The 19,791-nt window shown below is 30.6% G+C and overlaps 1 protein-coding gene across 1 annotated transcript in view; it reads right to left on the reverse strand.

Moving 5' to 3' along the window:
- The window catches only part of LOC129223846 (chromodomain-helicase-DNA-binding protein 1-like), a 118,796-nt gene that overhangs the window by 62,711 nt on the left and 36,294 nt on the right, over nt 1–19,791 (reverse strand). The window contains exons 6-17 of the mRNA XM_054858209.1: nt 18,168–18,425; nt 17,894–18,030; nt 16,302–16,524; nt 16,123–16,223; nt 15,304–15,485; nt 13,179–13,306; nt 11,398–11,614; nt 9,910–9,999; nt 4,657–4,847; nt 2,095–2,230; nt 1,968–2,020; nt 45–198 (exon numbers count right to left, since the gene is read on the reverse strand). Coding sequence (XP_054714184.1) covers nt 45–198; nt 1,968–2,020; nt 2,095–2,230; nt 4,657–4,847; nt 9,910–9,999; nt 11,398–11,614; nt 13,179–13,306; nt 15,304–15,485; nt 16,123–16,223; nt 16,302–16,524; nt 17,894–18,030; nt 18,168–18,425 — 1,870 coding nt within the window. The remainder of the gene's footprint in view (nt 1–44; nt 199–1,967; nt 2,021–2,094; nt 2,231–4,656; nt 4,848–9,909; nt 10,000–11,397; nt 11,615–13,178; nt 13,307–15,303; nt 15,486–16,122; nt 16,224–16,301; nt 16,525–17,893; nt 18,031–18,167; nt 18,426–19,791) is intronic.

A 19,791-nucleotide genomic window follows, 5' to 3' on the forward strand; every position in this document is an offset into this window, starting at 1 on the left:
TAAAATTTTTGAAACAGTGGGATAAAGTGCATAAAACATCATACCTGCAGTTGATCCAAGTTGTTGGGATTATCAACTGATCTTACTAACATTGCATGGTTGCAGCATTTCTTCAATTCTATCATTATGTTGCAAAAAGAGGAAATATTACCCTTCAGACCCTTGCTTAACGCTTTATAGTTTTTCGTTAAAATCCACCTATTTAAAATAATTTAGATATTATATAAATGGTGAAATAAAGCACAACAGGGAAAAACGTTGAACACTAATTTGCTACAAGGCATTTACATTGACCTCATAAAAAAGTCACATTGGGTTTTCACTATCACAATGAGAAATTACTACAAATGAATCTATTATTTCAGAAAGGGCATAAGTTCAACTAATGCAACTTTTCAGGAATCAATAAAAAGTGATTATTTCATTCAGAAATGCACTAATTTCTACGAAAATTTTTATGACTAATCTAGTCACAAGTAGGATCATTACCTCACCTTAAATTACGTTTCATTTCGTCACTGGAATTAATTTAAAAAACACTTTTAAGTTGGACTTATGCTCTTTCAGCAATAATTATACTGAAAAATTAGTTTAGAGTGATAAAAATGCAAATCATATGAAACAAATTTGTTTTAAGCTGATTTATGATGATAAAAAATAATATAACAAAGTGACAAAAATAATTAGTGAAGTACATATTCATAAATTCTTTATTTCCTCAGAAAATTATTATTTTCATCTTTCTCTTGTTTTGTTTTAGTGAAATAATAAAGTATGGTGTAAAAAAATTAAAAATTAATAAAATACAAAAACTAACAAATCGTAGATAAAAAGTATAAGTTTTACATGTGTATAAAACTATATTTATATTCATCAAATACATCTTCCATGGAAATTGTTTTTTTTTATCCTTCTCTTGTATATTTTTGTGTACCAAGTTCGATGTACATATGAGTATGACTATGTTCAAAATTGCACTGAATAATCAGCTTGATAGTTGATATTTCTTACAACAATATGAACATTTTTCCTTTATACACTTAATATTGGCAAAGGTAGTTCAACAAGCGTTGCTTTAAAATATTTTCTTGAAAAATGTCTATAAAATAGGTAGCCTGAAACCGTTCCTTTGATGTTCCATCGAATATTTAAACATCATGAATGTTGATAATTGAAAACATTTGTTGCCCAGTAGACTATTTCCAAAATCTCAATTTCAGAGATAAGTCTTAAAAAATGAAGGGCACTTGTTTTAGCAGTAACATTTGCTTTACTGTCCCAAAATCCCGGTCACAAAGGACAAACGAATGTCCTCTCAGAAGAAAGTCATCAGCAATCTTATTAAATTTCTTCAGTTATATTTCTAGAAAGAGTCTCCTGCAGTGTTAATTAGAAAACAAACTTCAACCTTTGAGTTGAACCGCACCATTGATATTTTGGCTCCAAATTTGTAAAATTTTGATATTAACTTATAAAGTTTAAAAAAGTTAATAAATAATCATTATAAAAAAAATAAATTTAGGTTCAAATCACAAAAATAAACCAGACAAACACACATGAAAAGTTTTACAGGAAATATATAAGAAACTTTGAGATATCATGCACGCAAAATGAGAAAACGGCACCTGAGAAAAAGAGGCTTAAACAGCTGCTGTTAACATATATCTCTATGGGGAAAGTTTACACATTTTTACAGTAACTTGAAAAGTTTTTTGCATATGGCAATAAAAAAGGTATCAAATAGTTCAGAATTAAATTAGGCATAACATATATTTTTCCAGAAAGTCCTAAAATTTGAAGGTTAAAGGTCCTTAAACCCCTTGATTTAAAGCAAATTTAAAAGCAGGTATTACATAACAGCAAATAAAGTCTCACAATGTTATATTTTGTAGAATCTCTACAAAGAGAACAAAATATAATGGTAGCATATATATTATTTACTTGTTTCCAAAACAAAAAGTACTCACCTGTAAAATTGCTTCTGAATAGCAGTCATTTCAACTCTTAATATTCGTTCAACCTACAATAATATCTATCATCAGTATAAGAAGAGTAATGATTAACGCTAATAAAGTTAACATGCTATACACTTACTTTAGCTGGCAGTGATTTCTCAACATCTTTTTTTACTCTTCTTAGTAAGAAAGGGACAAGTTGTTTATGAAGTTTTGGATATCCTTTGTCGGCTGTATCCTTATGCTCTTCTTCAAATTCTTCCCAAGATTGAAATCTGGGGGGAAACAGGAGAGAAATATCGCTGACTAATGCTATACTTATGAGTCATAGAATAATTCATTGATCAAGAGTAATATTATTAAATGTACTAGTCCTAAACAAAAGCCACAATATAATAAAGGATGAAGATATTATCAACATAAAGTCACTAATACCTAAGCAGTAGAATTGCGTAGTAGACAAAATTAATGGAGTGTTACAGAAGCAGACGAAAATTGATTTTGAAAAGCATAAAATAACATGCCTGGTGCATAGAAGTTCAACAATGGTAAAAACTTGTTAATTTTATGCCTAATGCATAAAAGTAGATGGTTCTGCTTGACACTCTTCTGCTCAGAAGTGCCACCACTGTTATTACAACCTAGTGCTCAATACATGAAATACACCATCAGCTCAGTTAATTCCAGCCGAGGACTGCAGTTTCGTGCTTATTAGCACTCATCAGCCCGGCATAGGAGTGACTGAACTGGAGGCAGAAAACCTCTTAAGGAAGCCTAGAGTGCCAAGCAAACTGGTAGCTAATACAGAATTAGCACTGACGAGACAAATGACCGAAACAATGGTTCGGTTCAACTCATATATTGAAGGCAAGGCAGGTATATTCAATAAGTTACTAAATTAGCTACAAGTTCGTTTGGCTCTCTAGGCTTCCTTAAGAGGTTTTCCGCCTCCAGCTCAGTCATGCCTATGCCGGGCTGATGAGTGCTAATAAGCACGAAACTGCAGTCCTCGGCTGGAATTGACTGAGCTGGTGGTGTATTCCATGTATTTATGCCTTAGCTCTGGCTATAGGGAGGTAAGTATCTGCAACTCCATTGTTAATCACCAAATAAGCCGATGCAAAAAAAAGTTCAATCGACGAATGACAACACAGAATGAAGAAACATCTTCCCTCCCACTCGGAACGAACTTAAAAGATAAAATGTGTCATTTTGAATTTTAAAAAATTGAAAAAAAAAAAAAAGCTATACATATTTTTGAAAAATTGTTTTTTTTCTGAAGGTGAAATGTCTTGTCTACTGCATACTAAATTTTCAGAAAGAAATCTCTAATACATTTTGTAGAATGGGTTGAGAAAGAATTAAACCCAAAAAAAATATAAATAAATAAAGGTTTTTTTTCAAAATTTCATAAAATTTTTTTTTAAAAAAGCTGTTGCGTATTTTTGAAAACTTCCTTTTTCTGAAGAACGAGACATGTTTTGACTACTACATACTAAATTTTCAGAAAGAAATATCTAATACTTTTTGGGGTATGGGTTTAGAAAAAAGTTGAACCCGAGAAGAAATGCAAAATAAAAGGTTTTTTCAAAAAATCATAAAAAATTTAAAAATTAGTCTATCTTTAAAATTTTTTCGGTCGTCGAATTTAAAATTAAATTCCCTACACTATGGTGCAAAAGATATTTTCCTGGCGTAATTGATTAAGGGGTCTGTGACAAGTTGAACACAAAAAAGGGCTAAAAATTGCACAAAACATTTAATTAAGAAAAAACTAATTAGAAATGAAGAACTTCGGCTTCAAGGTGCAGACACTCTGAGGCACGTTCGATTTTTGTGCCAAGTTTCAGAGCTGTAGGTGCTATGGGGGCTTCTGGCCATCGGGTACAAACAAAGAAACATCGTCACCTTTATATATATATATATATATATATATATATATATATATATTGGGTGCTGTAGTTGAGGGGAACAGCATCCCCTGAAATATTTGGTTTTTCACCGTAAAAATAACGCAAATATGTAATCAAACCCTAAGGTGAGTTGCTTAAACATTTCTTTTCAAATGAGTGCACTGTTTATATTTAACACATGTACACATATGGGGGGGGGGTATGTGTACATACCCCCGCCCCTCCCACACACACTGTACTAGAGAAGAGGACAGCTGTAGTACAATGAACTTCCATTAATGCATTTACATCAGAACTTAACCCCAAGGAAAAAATAAAATACACTGGGCAGGAAAAAATACTCAAAGCAATGCTAAATAGGAATACATTATGATATACTGAAATTTTAATGAGACAAATCAACAAAATTAAATACCTAGGAAGATGCATTCTACAACAAAAAATGCATTCAAAACAAAATCCCAACAAAGAGAAACCACACTTCAAAAATTTAAGCCAGTTTGATATATTCTTAAAAATTTAGGTATGTTTGAAAACAATTCAAGCTGATGATATGACATTAAAACAGAACAAACATAGTGGGTCAATAAGGAAAGCTAAATAACTACTAAACAAACATGAAATACAACTTTAATGGACTTTTTACTTAATATTTTTTGATATTTATCACCTTTGATAGTCCTGTAAAAATAATTAAAAACTATCTTCTTGATTATTTTTGGATGGAGTCAGAAATTTCAATAATTATTATTATAGGAGAAATCATCAGTTAAAACAGGACTACTTACTTATGAGGCATGATGAAATGAAGAAGCGCCCATAATTCTCGCAGAGAATTCTGAAGAGGTGTACCAGTAATTAATAATCGGTGATTTGTATCAAATTCAAATAAGGATTTATATAATAAGGAGTCATCATTTTTGAGACGATGAGCTTCATCAACACCAAGAACAGCCCAACTAATTGCTGATAGGAACATCTACACACATACATAAATTTAAAAGGAAAATAAAAAAATCAGTTATTAATTTTTCTGTAAAGAGGCATGTCAATAATAGAAAAACTAAATTGTAACTAGATAATTGAAGACCTCGGTGCAAAAGGACAACTCCATTTTTTGTGTATCAGTTTAGTATTTCACATATGAAGGGCTTGCTGCAAAAATTAGGTATTTTTTTATCCAATTTCAATGTTTGAAAAGGTTTAAATTAGAGCTTAAACACTATCCCATTTAATTCCATTCTTATACTTTAATAACTCTCCTTGTATGGCTTCTCAGTACATTTATACAAGAGGAATTATAAAAAATTTTAAAAAATTATGTCATTTGGTGTTGAGCTTTATTGCAGACCTTTTGAAAATTCAGGGTTGCCACGGAAGTTCAAGAATGAAATTCCCTGACATTTCCAGGTGGTTTTGAGAAAAATTCCAGGTTATCGCTCTCCATCTTCATTTTGCAACATTAATATATACATCTCAAATTTTGATAAAACTTACCTCATTTTCAAATTTAAAAAAGTACCAAAAGTAACAAATTTAGAAACATTTAATTTCCCCAGCTGTTTTTTTTTATGTAAGTAATTATTTTATTGCAATGAATATGCATATAACTCGTTTAGATTATAGTATGTAACATTGTTTTTTCAGTTCAATGTATTTTTTTAACCCCCTCCTCATGCTTATGAAGTTTGAAGGAGGGGGTAGAGCACCCTCTTTCAGTTTGAATAGGAAGTTAAAATTCTTCCAGTATTTTACTATCCACAAGTCTAAAAACATTGAGTGGTGTCCTATTTTCTAGGAGAAACCTTTTTTTTAAGTGTATTTTTGAACTACCCTAATGTACTAACACAAGTGAAGCAAATCACTGTAATAAACAATTAATGTAAATGTAGCATATCTAATTTTCAATAGCGAGGAGCCACTGCCTTACATCAAGTGAAAGAACTGCAAAATTAACAATTGTGACATCTGTATCACAAAAATAAAGTTAATTGCTAAAATAATCTGAACTAAAAACTTATGAAACCTAAACTTTTTCAATTATTGCCTTCTACCCCTCCAATCCATTGAACTCAAAGCGCTTTTAGACTTTGGCCTGTAAAAAAATCATGCATCTTTTAGCTTCACATATTTCCCCTGTTTGTTGCTCATAAAACAGGGGTCTCCCCCCCCCCCAAGTTCAATGGCACAACCCCCCCCCCAATATTTCTGAACGCCTTAGCGCTTTTTTTTTATTTTTTACCCTCTTTTTTTATTTATTTTTTTACCTATTTATTTTTAATTATTATTGTTTTGAAAGAAAAGTGTGCTCGCTCCCCAATAAAATACACACACACAGATGAAAATAATAAAGTAAAATAATATGAGTAAATAATTAGAATAAAAATAAAGTAAAATAAATATAAATAATTAAAAATATACCCCCCCCCCAAAAAAAAAAAAAAAATTTGATACTGCAACTTGCGCCTAATCACTCCTGTGGGCACCCTTTTATAAAGTTAAATTTTGAGCATTGATCAGAAACTTCTCTGATGCGCAAATTTTTTTTTAAATCGGATTACTTTTATTTTAAAAGAAAGAAGCGCATTGGAAGTCTTTAAAGATCACTACCAAAATACTAAAAGATTAGCGATACTTCTGTAAAAAAGAAACTTTCTAAGTTTAAAATGGTCTAATGAATTAAATTTACAGAACAAAATTGTTTAGAATAATACGATTTCATTAATTAATTTAACGAAATAATATAAAATATGAAAAGATTAATGCAGCTCATTAAAAACTTCAGTCGCATTCGCAGACAAAACAATGTGCTGTGCATCATAACAACTTCAGAACTGCTGGCGTAAACAGCAGTTCTGAAGTTGCGTTTAAACAGAGTCCGCTCAAACGAGGAGGAAAAGAAGTACCTTCTGCGCATGTCCCCGACTGCTATGGCGCACGCACCAATGGCAGAGAGTTGATAGAAAGAACTGCAGGGGGAAGAAGAAAGAGGGGAATGACAAAACGACGAATGGGAAGGGAATGGCGGCGAAAAAAAAACAAGGCTGAAAGTTTTTTTTTTTTTTTTTTTGACGTCATAGACCGCAAGCCGCGCTAAGAACGATCGGAAATATGCAATTTTTCATTTTCCCTGACATTTCCCTTATTTTCGGCCATTTTCATTTTCCCTGACAATTCCAGGTTTTCCCGGTTTTTCCGGTGCGTGGCAACCCTGAAATTGAAATTTGGAGCTACCTCCTTTTTGCAACAAGCCCCTCCTATATGAGATATATGATGAAAAATTTCAGTCTTTTATTCTGTACAATGGATCAAACAAGGCTGGGAACCACTATTTGAACCTAAGTAAAAAACTTTTTCTTTTTCTTAAGAGAGAGAACTTTTTTTTTTCAAGCACTTTTCAAGGTTTTTCAAGGGCGTACGAACCCTGCAGGAGTAAGTACAGAAAAACAGGAGTCTCCTGCTTAAACAGTACAGTTAGCAAGTACTTGTACTTGTGGCAAGAGCAGGATAATTTCAAGATATAACAATTAATTTTAATAAATATCATATTTTATTAAAATGTCATTAAATTTGTTTTACACAGCCAAAATTCTACCATAATATAAAATATAAACAAAAAAAGTTTAAATTTGAATTTTTAAACAGTTTTCAAAAAGTAGAGCTGTCTTCTTCTTGCAGTGAGGCATTATATATATATGCAGGGTTCATACACTTGTGGTTTAAAAAATTCCCTGACTTTTCCAGGTTGTTTTTTAGAAACTTCCAAGTTACTCGTCCCATTCAAAATTAAGATTAGATAATTAAAACAATAATTTCAAAATAATCAAAATTGTTTGAAGTAGCAATGCGTAAGAACTGAAACTTTTCCCCATTTAAATTTTTTAAAATATGTCTTTATTCTCTCAAAGTTTAGGTTTTTAAAAAAATATTCTGTTCAAAATTGTTTTCATTTGCTTACTACTTGTTGAAAACAAAGTACTTTCAACTTATTTTAGCATTTCTTTGATGCCACGTGTCATGCATATTAGCGCTTTGCTGTAGTCTGTTTTTGTAAATTTATGTCCATTTCCATCTTGAAAATGACCAAATATGGCGACAAAGTGAAAAATTTAAGATAATAAGTAGATTTTTGAATTTGTAACAAAAAAGGAGTTATAAATAACTAATAATCCTTAAAAAACTACAATTAAGACAAAATAGTCAGTTTTTAGCATAGTATCATCTAAATCAATCAGAATCAAGAAATGTTCTGAAGATAAAATTTCGCATTTTTCCAGAAAATAATCACGAATTATCCGGAAAAAAGGGCACATTTTCTGTTTTTATCAATGGTTTGCATTGCAATAAACATCCAGTGCCGTTTTCAGAAATCTAAGCACTTAAAACTTTTGTATACTGCAATCGTGGGAATGCCCAAATATGGCGGCTACACCAAAAATTAAGAAATAATTTTTTGAATTTATAGCATGAAAACAATTTTAAAATAATAAATCTTCATAAAACTACAATTCAGTTGAAAAGTTTTTAGCACATTTTTGTCCAAGGCAATGAAGATAAGATTAAGTTTTAAAAATAGAAAACCTCCAATTCTGCTTCATTGTTGGAAACAGGTATTTAAGCATCCTGTCTAATTCCATCTTGTGAATGAACAAAAATGGCGCCTACGTTTCACACGTAACTAAAAAGAATTTCCGATCAAAAGACAATTTTCCCCTATCGAACCTCCCATCCTCAGGCCCCTGTTGAGTTTGTGCATAATTCCTGTTCACCCAAGGACTTTTTTCTTGGGAACTATTGAGGGACAAAAATGGCGACAGCAAAAGATTTTTTTGGTTGCCACTTTTTTATTGCGAGCATTATTATGCCTCAAAATTTTTTTCCAGAAAACATCGATTTTCACAAAGATAATATCTCATAGTACAAAATTCCCTGGAAAAAAAATTTTTTTGGGGGGCAAAATTGGAAAATTCTCTGGCATTTTTAACTATTTCATTTTCCCTGCAAATTCTAGGTTTTCCGGGAGCGTACGAACCCTTGTAAAAAATTTTATTTCATTTAATAATGACATAATATAACATTCAACTTATCTGTACTACAGGCAAGTACGACACATTTCAAAAATGTGTAAGCAGGAAAGAGCTAACAAACACTATTCATTACATTTCACGTGATAGTCGAAACTAATAATAGATGGACTTCATAGATTGCTGGTTTCTCATTTGGCATTCTACGGAGTGCTTAGGAAATCTGTGAACTATGAATTATTTCATACCTTACCAGCTAGTTTTAGACATTATATACAGGGTGATTCATAATGAATGGGACAGAAAGAAAACACGACTGTGAACAGTGTAATTAATATATTTAGAAAATTCAAATTTACCTCAAAACTACATTTGAGGCAGTGAGAAGCAAAGGGATGTAAGAGTCAAAATTAAAAAATTGGAGATAACCAGTACAAATGGTAGGTGAATCTGTTTTCTGTCTTGGGGCAAAAAATAGTACTATTAGTCCTGGCAGGTGCTGCTATACAGCATGATTTAGAAAAAGTTTTCAATGAAAGTCTACCTAGGCCTGTAACTTTAAACGTGTTTTACTCAAAATTTGTAAATGTCTACTTATATCCCTTTGCTTTTCACTGACTCAAATTATAAACATACTCAACAGAAAATTCAAACTTAAGCAAATACAGATTTTTGTACAAAACTTTTCTAAAATTTTAAATGATTTCATTTTGCTGTTTTAAGTACATATATAAATGTCTGATTTATTATTCATCAATTTCCCGTAATTATTTATTTTTTAGTTAACTTTTCCAGATGCTATCTAATACTTTGCAAAATTATATAAACATTATTCTTCCAACATTGTTGGTGTTTAAAAAAGATACAAAGAGACTTTTTTTTTTCAAATTAATTTTTTCATTTGATTGATCTTCTAGGCTTTTACCAATAAATAATAGGGATGGGAAACAATTCTCAAGGCAAGATGTGACTGGGTTCTACAACATTTTAAAAATTGAACAGAAACCTTGCACTCACCTTGTCTTTTAATAACAACTCATATGTAGTCAGAAGTACATTGAATTTAAGTCTTTTATTTCCTGGGTGACACCATTCGTATTGCCTAATCTAAAAAAGTAAAATTTATAATTTTATATACTATTATCTAAAGAATGCTAAGTAATTCTTCAGACATATTGGAATAAAAGTTTCCTTTTTTCTTTTTAATATACAGTCAGCTCTCTATTTAACGACTTTCAAGGGACCACAAAAAATCGTCCTTAAGTAGAATGCGTCCTTAAATAGAATGCTTCTAAAACTACAGTGGAGCATCCAGGACCATGATTAACCATCTTTAAATAGAGCGTTGTTAAACAGAGAGTCAACTGTAATAAATAAAATACCTAAAAAATTATGTTTAGCTCAGATAAATGTATCACTAGAGTTAATTCATGCAAGCAGTTATCTGCATTCCTAGCAGTGGTATCATCTAGCGGTGTAATTCTGAGAGTCACTCGTTAACACAGGCCCAGTGATTTACGTTTATGTTAAGTTTAAGATATTTTCAAAAAACTTTCAGTGTAAACTCTGTAACCTTAAAAGATATTTTTGAAATCAACGTAATAAAGCTTGAAATTGTGAAGTAAAGAGCAAGATGATGTATATATTGAACATATATTTTATGCTATTCAATTACATATTTAATCTTGTTTTTATTTATTTACTTTTTTTTTTTTTAAATCAGGACTAGATTTAACTTATTGAAAAATTATCAACTCTGTTTCTTTTTTCTTTGTAAACACAAAGCATAAATATCCACTCAAAAGTATTGACAATAGAAAATAACTGAGAAAACAAATTTGAAAAATCAGAAACTTTGATTGTAACAAAATGAAAATAGTACTTTTTCTTTCCAGAACTTTTCTTAGTTTCTGAGAAGCAAACAGCTCTTCTCTTGCTGCTTTGGTTTAAAGATGATTCTTTTTTTTTTCATTTCAGAGCTGATTTAATTTCATTTATTTTGCATAATCCCTTCTTTTTTGCTCTTCTTTTTGCTTCTGTTTAAAATTACATTTTCAATTATGTTGCAATGTGCACAGAAACAAACTGAGCAGCTGAACTCAGTCAAATGCTCTGCAGTAAGAAACACGATAAGAAACAAAATGGCGTTTACATGTGATTTGCAGAAGTCAAAGGGGGATAGGAAGACTGGTCTGGGGCTGCTCTTAGGGTGCGATTGAAAACGATAAAAAAAAAAAAAAAAACCCTGATATTGGCGCATATTACCTGATATTTTCCAGAAAATAGAACTTCCTTGAGAATTCCCCTATTTCCTAGTAGCATAGGTATTTTTCTTAAACAACACCAAAGTAGGGGTTGGGGCACGAAAGAGCAAAACTTTTTCACGCTTGAGCTTTTTTATATCATGACTTATACCTATGTAACTTAGGGAAATTTACCGATCTTTCAAAGATGATAAACACAGCAGGTACAGCATATTAAAATGATTGAAAAGTAAAAACTCACCATATTTCGACTATTTACATCACCAACATAGGTAACAACATTCATTTCTGGGGCCCATTGCTCAAATTCTCTTTGCCACGAAGTCATAGTAGATAATGGAACAACTAATAGGAAAGGTCCATATAAGTTATGTTGAGAAAAGAGATAATTCAGGAAGCTTATAGTCTGTATTGTTTTCCCTAATCCCATTTCATCAGCTAAAATCACGCTGTTTTCCCTAAAACAAAAAAGATGCAATAAAGTTAAAATTATTTATACAAACAGCTTGAGTATAAAATAAGGGTACATGGGTGATGCAATGGGTTTATGGTTATTGGAGAGTAGCGATTTGGTTCATTCTACATATACAGCCGAGATTTTACCACGATAAGTGAATTTACGGGAAGTAGGATTCTGTATATATTTTTCTAATTAGAGTGCATAAAACTTACGGTAATTTAAATAGGTTTTTATCATAGTTAGAGCCCCCTAGACAAAACAGCACCCTTAGCCACCATTACTTAATATATTGCACAAAATATGAGAAAATTAGATATGTTAGACGTAATAGATATCACATTGTTAATTATTGGAAAATAAACTACATATACATGCAGTTCTTACACACTACTACTAGTCCATGAAAAAAACCTCAACTTGTTTGATGATGAATCAATTGCCCATTAGTGGCCGTAGGAGCCCCCGTTCTTCCCCTCTACATTTACGTATGCAACTTAAAAAGCTAGTACATTGCTGAATATCATTTACAGATATATTTATCCCTTAGTAATAATACAGTGATTTATACTTTCCGGTTAGTGCTTAACAGTTAAAATGAGATAGCGATTCCCTACACTTTTTTAGGTGCTTTTATACCTCCACTCCCTACACTAGTACAACTAGCCCCTCAGACCTTACTTAAAAGACATATACTTTGTTATTCTTTTGTAGAAAAATGTTTACACGAGCGCATAAAAAAGGCTAATTACTATATTTGAAAAAAAAAAAAAAACTAGAAAAAACACTGATGTAGTGATGGACCACTGTACAGGGCAAATTTGGCAATCCCAGTATTAGTTACTTTAGCTGATCAAAGTGATGTCAGAACTACTAATTTTGCAATACTATGCAATCACTTTATGTTTTTAAAGCTCTTGAAGATTTTTTTCAATTGGTACATTTAGGACACGATTTTTAAGTTTTTGATTAGGATACATAACTATTTATTTGTCAATGTCATTCATTATTTTCATGGACATTTTATTACAAGTTTTCCTTTGTCTTAATAGCCAAGAACATAGTTATTGTTGACCTTAGTAGAAAAGAAAAGAGATAATTGTTCTGCCAAAAAACTTCAAATAAAATGTTATGCTTTTTAAAGAACAGCATTTTACATATTATGATAGAAATAAATTCAAGAAAAAAAATGTGTCACAATTACACCAACTGAGAAAGACAAGCCATATTTTTTTAAAAAAAGTTTCATTATATGCAAAATTAAAGCTTCACAGTTAAACACGACGAAGATGAAAAGAGTATTTCAGTTTCCTTCGAGGTAGAAAGCATTTCATCAAGCTGGAATATATCTCAATCACTTTTGATGGAAATATTTAATACTTAATAATATTTAACTTAGCAGTAAAATTTTCAGATCTGCCACACAATTGATTTCAAAAGTATGAATAAGGACAACAAAATTTACAAATTTTAAGTATAATATCATTTGTAAAATACATATTATACATTGAATTAGCTTATTTAAACATCAAAGCCTTCAAATAAACAATTCAAAAAATTCTTACTTGCTCCAGGAATTAGCTAGCCAATTAAGTCCATCAAGCTGATAATCTCTAAGCTCTAAGCTATCCGGACCACCAACGTATTTAGGTTGAGTTTTCAGAGGAATAAATTTTGGACGATATTTTAGAACCTACAAATTTAAGAGAGAAAGATGAGTGAATAATTGCATACAAAGGGATTTTTCAACTTATTTTGCAAAATTTTTTAAAGGAAATAATAATAATAATAATTGAAAAAAAAAAAAAAAACTTGAATATACATTGTTAGAATATTATATTATTAGCGCCTTTATATGGCCTTTTTACAGCACATTTTAAAACTATTTAGGGCCACTTAATACCCATGGTGTGTGCACACCAATTCTCTTTGATGTCTTAAATTTATTTATATGTAGTTTTTTTTTTAATTTATCATTCATAATTGATGAATTTTTAAAAGTGCTAAAAAGTACTTTTTTTTACTTGACAGTAGTGCTTTAAGGGGGTATTCTAGTCTAGAGGCTTGGTTTGAATTAAACGCTTTAAAACACTGCTGGCAAGTGTTGATTCTATGCACTTATGAATGACAGATTTTAAGAACATACATACATTTAAGATCTCAAGAGTAAGGTTTCTGAAAGTTCCATTAAAATCTGAAAAGTCAGGTTGAGAATGTTGATTTGACGCAGAGTGACACAAATAAAAAAAAAGGGGGGGACCCTTAATTAATTCTTAGGGCTTTTGATTACTAAATATGGCCTTTAGATGGGCCTGTGGGGACCCTTTAAATTTCAAGGTTGAATTTGGTTTCTTACTTTGACCCAAAATGTAAGGTGGAACTTTTTTAAGAACAGGGTATAAATGGATTTGTTGGAGTGGGCTCTGGGGAAAGTATTGAGAGGATTGTGCAATCTTGCGTCCTAGCATAAGCCTTAATCATTATTGCCATTGAGAATGCTTTATCCAGACTTAACTGAGACCAAAGATAATCTGGATGATAAAAAACTTGGATAATCCAGGAAATTTGGCTCTACAGGGCAAGTCTTAGCAGAATTACCATTCATTAACACAAAAAACCATATTTTGTAGCAAAATTAGTTAATTGTTTCAAAGACATAAAAAAAAATACCAAAACAGCTTTTTCACAAAATTTCTTAACGAAGGATTGAACCAAACATGTGTGTTGTTTGAATAAAGCATGGTCAATCTAGTGCTTTATCGTTGTATTTCAGCAGCAGCTGTGTTTGTTAGATTACCATATATTTTATGTGATAGAATACAGTGTAACCCGGATTTAACGATTGTCAAGGGACGGGATGGGAAAATGTTATTGTTAAATCAAGGATATCGTTAAATCGAGCGGCGTAGACATTTAAGGCAGTCAAATCCTGACTAGTGAAATGCATCATTAAATTGAGGAAATCGTTAAATCGAAGTTATACTGTATATGCAGCAGTTGCGCTTGCATTTATACAAAATAAAAAACAAACGTCTGCCATACTTATAGTTAAGTTCTATCTATGTGAACATTTTTTGAGCTAGAAATTTGATCCAGACAAACGAGGCTCCATTGTATATTCTTTGTGGAAGAAAAAAGTTGGAGAAAAGATCAGTTGGATAGAAAAATGGAAAATTTTGGTTTTTGGTCAGATATTCAGGAAAAAATGGTAGGTTTTGGTACATAGATTCAATTTTATTCCAGAAACTACACCCCTTTCCTACATGCAAAATTCCATAAATCCTCCTTCAATCTATAAAGGATAGATAAGTTCTTTGCATGCACAGCTGAGTTTTATTCATTTCCTTGAAGTTTATTTAAAATCTAACACAAAATAGTCTGATGTCATGTTATGAGTGCTCTTTTCTGATAAATTTTCAGTTTTACTGCTAAACAACTATACAGTGAGGCTTAATTGATAGATTTGTTACAGCTAAAACTTACAATACTTGAAAACAACATAGGGAAGTTTATTACAATATATTAACTTGTAAAATAACAAACCCATTAAAATAAACACATAAATAAGGAAAAACATAAATGGTCTTGGCAGTTGAAAAGTTTTTGCTGTGTACAAAACGAAAATATTTGCAAACACTTTAATAAACAATTAACAAAATATGAGACAATTTTGAAAATCAACAAACTTACTTTACACACTTTACTTGGAATCTTTTGATTTTTTTGTCGAGCAAAATAATCATCTATTTTATGCTGAAATTTCTTAGATATTAAACTACCTTCTTCCCATGTGCATTCCGAATATGGTAAACCAGCCCATTTGCAAAAATATTCTGTTTCAGTTCCATCTCCACTTTTGGATGGTCCATGGGCTAAATAAATAAATAAATAACATACAATTTAAAAAATAACATTAAAAAAAGCTGTATAATATTATTTTTACTAACATTTTTCTGCTATTTTATATAGTAATATGCATAAAGCATTCCTTCCTAAATACATTTCTTTGAAGTAAATAGACAGCAGTTAAAATTCATTATTAGCCAAATATATTGTTTGATAAAGCACAAATAATTAGAACAGGCATAACTAGGTGAAAATCATGGTTTATAAAGTATGTCCAAGGAGTGAGGAGACCTGCGTAACTAAAACTAGATTAGCTAGTTTAAAGTCATTTGTAATTATAAATTATTATAATTATAAATATCATAAAACACCCAGACTGAACATAGTAGCAGTAATGTTTCTCTTATGTAAAAGCTGTAAAATATTTTTTAGGCTCAAATTAAGCAATATACTGGCAATTTATAGCTGATGCACTATGAAAAATACAAAAAACTAATTTTATTATTTTTTAAAAATTCAATTTTTAGCATATTTTTTCAAATTTTCAGCCTTATGCGCAAACAGAAGATGTCAACTTAGAATATATTTATTATTTTTCCCCAATTCAGGATACCAAACTGACATTTTTGAAAGGTAATGTGATTCCGAAATCCTAAATTATACCTATAATCCTATCCATTTCCATGTGCTGTTGATGAACATCACTTGAAAGATCTTGTTGGCATTCATAGTATTCTAGATCTTCTTTAGATGCATATGATTTCCTGAGAAGGGCAAAAAAGAATAAGAATACAAAGTTATCCATAGAAACATCTTAGGAAGTGATATTTTTTACTACAAACCATTCTCTGAGTTCTTCTTGCTTCTTAATGTAGTTTTCAAGTTTCTTCATGCCTTGAGCTTTTTGTTCTTTAAGCGTAGCTTCAGATTCCCATGTATTATGAAGGTATGACCAACCTTTCCATTTAATAAGAAACTGCTCTTCAGTTTCCGTGGCGTTTTCAACTCCATCATTTGGGTTACCAAAATCATCCACAGCATAAACTGTAGTTGATGCACCAGTGGCTATAATGAAGAAAAAATATTAAATTTAAAAAATAGAATCCAATTAAAAAATTTCACACAAAAGCTTTCAAAAATTCTTAAATGAAACACTGTAATGGTAATAATGCTTAACGTGGAAAAAGAAAATAATATAAATAAGTAACTTCTAGTCTAAAATATGAGACATTTTAGACTAAAAGTAGTTGAAGAAAAACTTTCATCTCTTTTGCATCCACTTTTGCCAGTTTTTTTACCACTACTTCTCTCTGCAATTAACATATCTAATTTATTTCAGAAACAGTTGAATTTCAAAATAATGTTGAGAGAAAAATTAATTTGAAAACTTAGAAAGCAAGTGCAGGATCTGGGTAATTGTGATGAATATATTGCAACAAATACTTAAAATATTATTTAAGCCTAATGGAATTTATTGCCTAACTCACCAATATTGTATAAAAAGCAAGCAAGAATTTTTTTTTTCGACAATATTTGCATTAATCAATATTTGTGAATAGTTTTTGCGCTGATGAATTTAATGAATTTCCATGAGTACAGAAATAGTGTTGACATCAACTTGCCCGTCGCATGTGTACGATAAAAGTTTCAAACATCAGACCAAGTACAAATAAAATATCGTCCAAAAGACAAGTGTCACATTAAATTTGATAACTCTGTATTTATTTTCTCCCTAATAGTGCTAATTTTAAACAAACCATTGTAAAAAGTTAAATTTTTTTTAATTTAAAATATATACCAAACACTTTTTTTGGAAATGCAAAGGTCCTTTGAATGCTTTTTTGAAGTGACATGTGGTTTTTAGTTACAAGATACTTTTTTAACACTTTCTTAGAAAAAGTTTGCCATCCCAGATTTATATCAATAATTTAAAGCAGTTCTATCATCATGATTAGCACAATTTTAAAATAAGAAATTAAAGCAATTATTTGGATGAAGGACTTGATTACTTAAATAATAACATACAATAAAATGAGACGATTTAAAAATTTCAATATAATCAATGCATTCATCCAAATTAAAATTGGCAAAGTTCTATCATTAGTATTTGCATTGGTCATAGTCAATCAATATATTCATCATCGATAAATAACATCATGCACGAGACTATGGAGAACACATTATATGAGAAAAACTCATTACAAAATTCCAACTGGAGAGAATAGAATTTTCTTGCTAAAATTGCAATTGAATTTAAAAAACTTATTATGGTTTATTCAGTTATTAAAATAATTAAATTATTTCTAACCTTTTCCAAGTCCAACTTGAGAGCAAGAAAATCAAGATGATTAAATGAAAAATTAGGAGTAACAACTAGCTAAACATTTTAATTTAAGGGAAAGAGTTACCCCTTCTAAGATTAACTAAGATTTACCTCCTTTTTTCCCTATTCTGTGATCAAGAACTTTTTCAATACTTTCAGCTGCTTCTTCTTCCAACTTTGTTTCATCATACTCCACTTCAATCAAGTCATCAGAATCAGTCTCATCACCACTTTGCTCTTTGTAATTACTTAAAAAAAGATATCTTTTAAAGTAATGTTTAATTAAACTGCATAAAAGTTATAACTTTTGCTAAAGCAATATCTTGACAGATGTATATATTTTAAACCAATTAATAGCTCGATTGCCTAGCTTTATGTAACATACCTGACTTTTTTTCTTGTTTCTCTTGAAGCAACTTGTTTTCCCCGTGACATATCAGAATCATAATAATCATCATCATCATTGGATGAAGAATTTTGTCTCTTAGTCTTTGGCTTAGTCTTTTTACTTCGATCTGTTCTGTCATTTTTCACCGGCCTCTTACTTTTAGAAACTGTGCTTTTATTACGATTACTGGACCTTTTTGCACCATATGAGCTATCTTCACTTTCACTACTGTCAGAATCTCTCCAATCTTGAGACCTTTCAAAAATCAAAATGTCAATTAAGAAAACCAGAATTACTGAACAGAAGGAAGAAAATATGAAAGTTTGAAATCTGTCAATATTGATCGGTAAATATAAACATACACATACCAAAGACACTGATGAAATATTTCAGTTAAAGGATAACATTTTCTAATTTCATTCCCTCATGGAAACACAATTATAAGGAAAATAAAACAGAAAAAGTTTTCGAAAGAAAGAAGATGAATGCAGTCTCAATTTCTTTTTATTATTAATCATCTTAAAATTTCATTAGGAAAAACAATAAAGAATGATTCCAATTCCTTTAGCTGCAAACATACTTTGATAATCGACAATTGATTGTTACAAAGGTGAGAAAGTATTCCCAGGGATCACAAATTGGATGCCTCAATTGCCAAATCGATTAACTCCACTTTAAAAAAATAATCTTCATTTCTGCTTTGATTGTGCTTTATCAATGCTTAGCACAATAATCCAAATTAAAGTTTAGGTTCAGTACATTTCTGACCATGTAATGCAGAAAATGTAACATGATGGCTTATTTAATGTTATGGATTACACTATCTTCTTTATAACTGTTCTCAACTTTTTGTTTTATGGAGTTAGTCAATTTGACAAGTGAGGCATCCAATTAGTATTCTCAAGACTGCTTAAGAGCATGCTTTTTAAAATTTAAATGCTATGCCCTCCCTCCCAGGGGATACAAACTACCATTTTAAGGGGAAAGGGAGGGGGTCATGCTAAAAAATGACCCCTCCCTCCATGAACAAACCAAGTATTGTTATTAAAAATTTCTGAAACTGATTGAGTGCCCATAAAGAGCACCAAAACGGCCAGGAATAAGGCACTTAGTAGAGCATAAACGTTACTTAGTTAATTTCATAAGCAATGAAAAGAAGCAATATGTCAAATATTTAGTTTAAAAAAAATAATGAAGTACTTGAATACAATTTAAATCTTTCAACAACCAGTAATATTGAACTATTATCTAATCAAAAACTTAGGTTTTAATGAATGAATACGGCATTTTAACTATTAAAAATAATAAAAATATTTACTTATGTACACAACTCAATTTCAAATGATTCAATTAGTTGTTGAAAAAATATCTTAAGATTACTTTAGTAACAAACATTGAAGAAATACAAAAACAATTATTAATTTAAATTTTTTTATTTTACATTTTTTTTGCTGTCGCTAAAAAGTAGTCCTATGGCTTTTAGTTCTTTTTTTTTTGCTCCCCCCCTCTCAACTTTTTAGTTCAAATCTCCGCCTCTGATCCGAAGTGACAGCGAATAATACCTTGGCAAAAAACAAATTTGATTTTCAGTCAACATTTAATTTTAGCAATTAAATTAAAA

The sequence above is a fragment of the Uloborus diversus genome, chromosome 6 (assembly GCF_026930045.1).
Source record: "Uloborus diversus isolate 005 chromosome 6, Udiv.v.3.1, whole genome shotgun sequence".
Lineage (NCBI taxonomy): Eukaryota > Metazoa > Arthropoda > Arachnida > Araneae > Uloboridae > Uloborus > Uloborus diversus.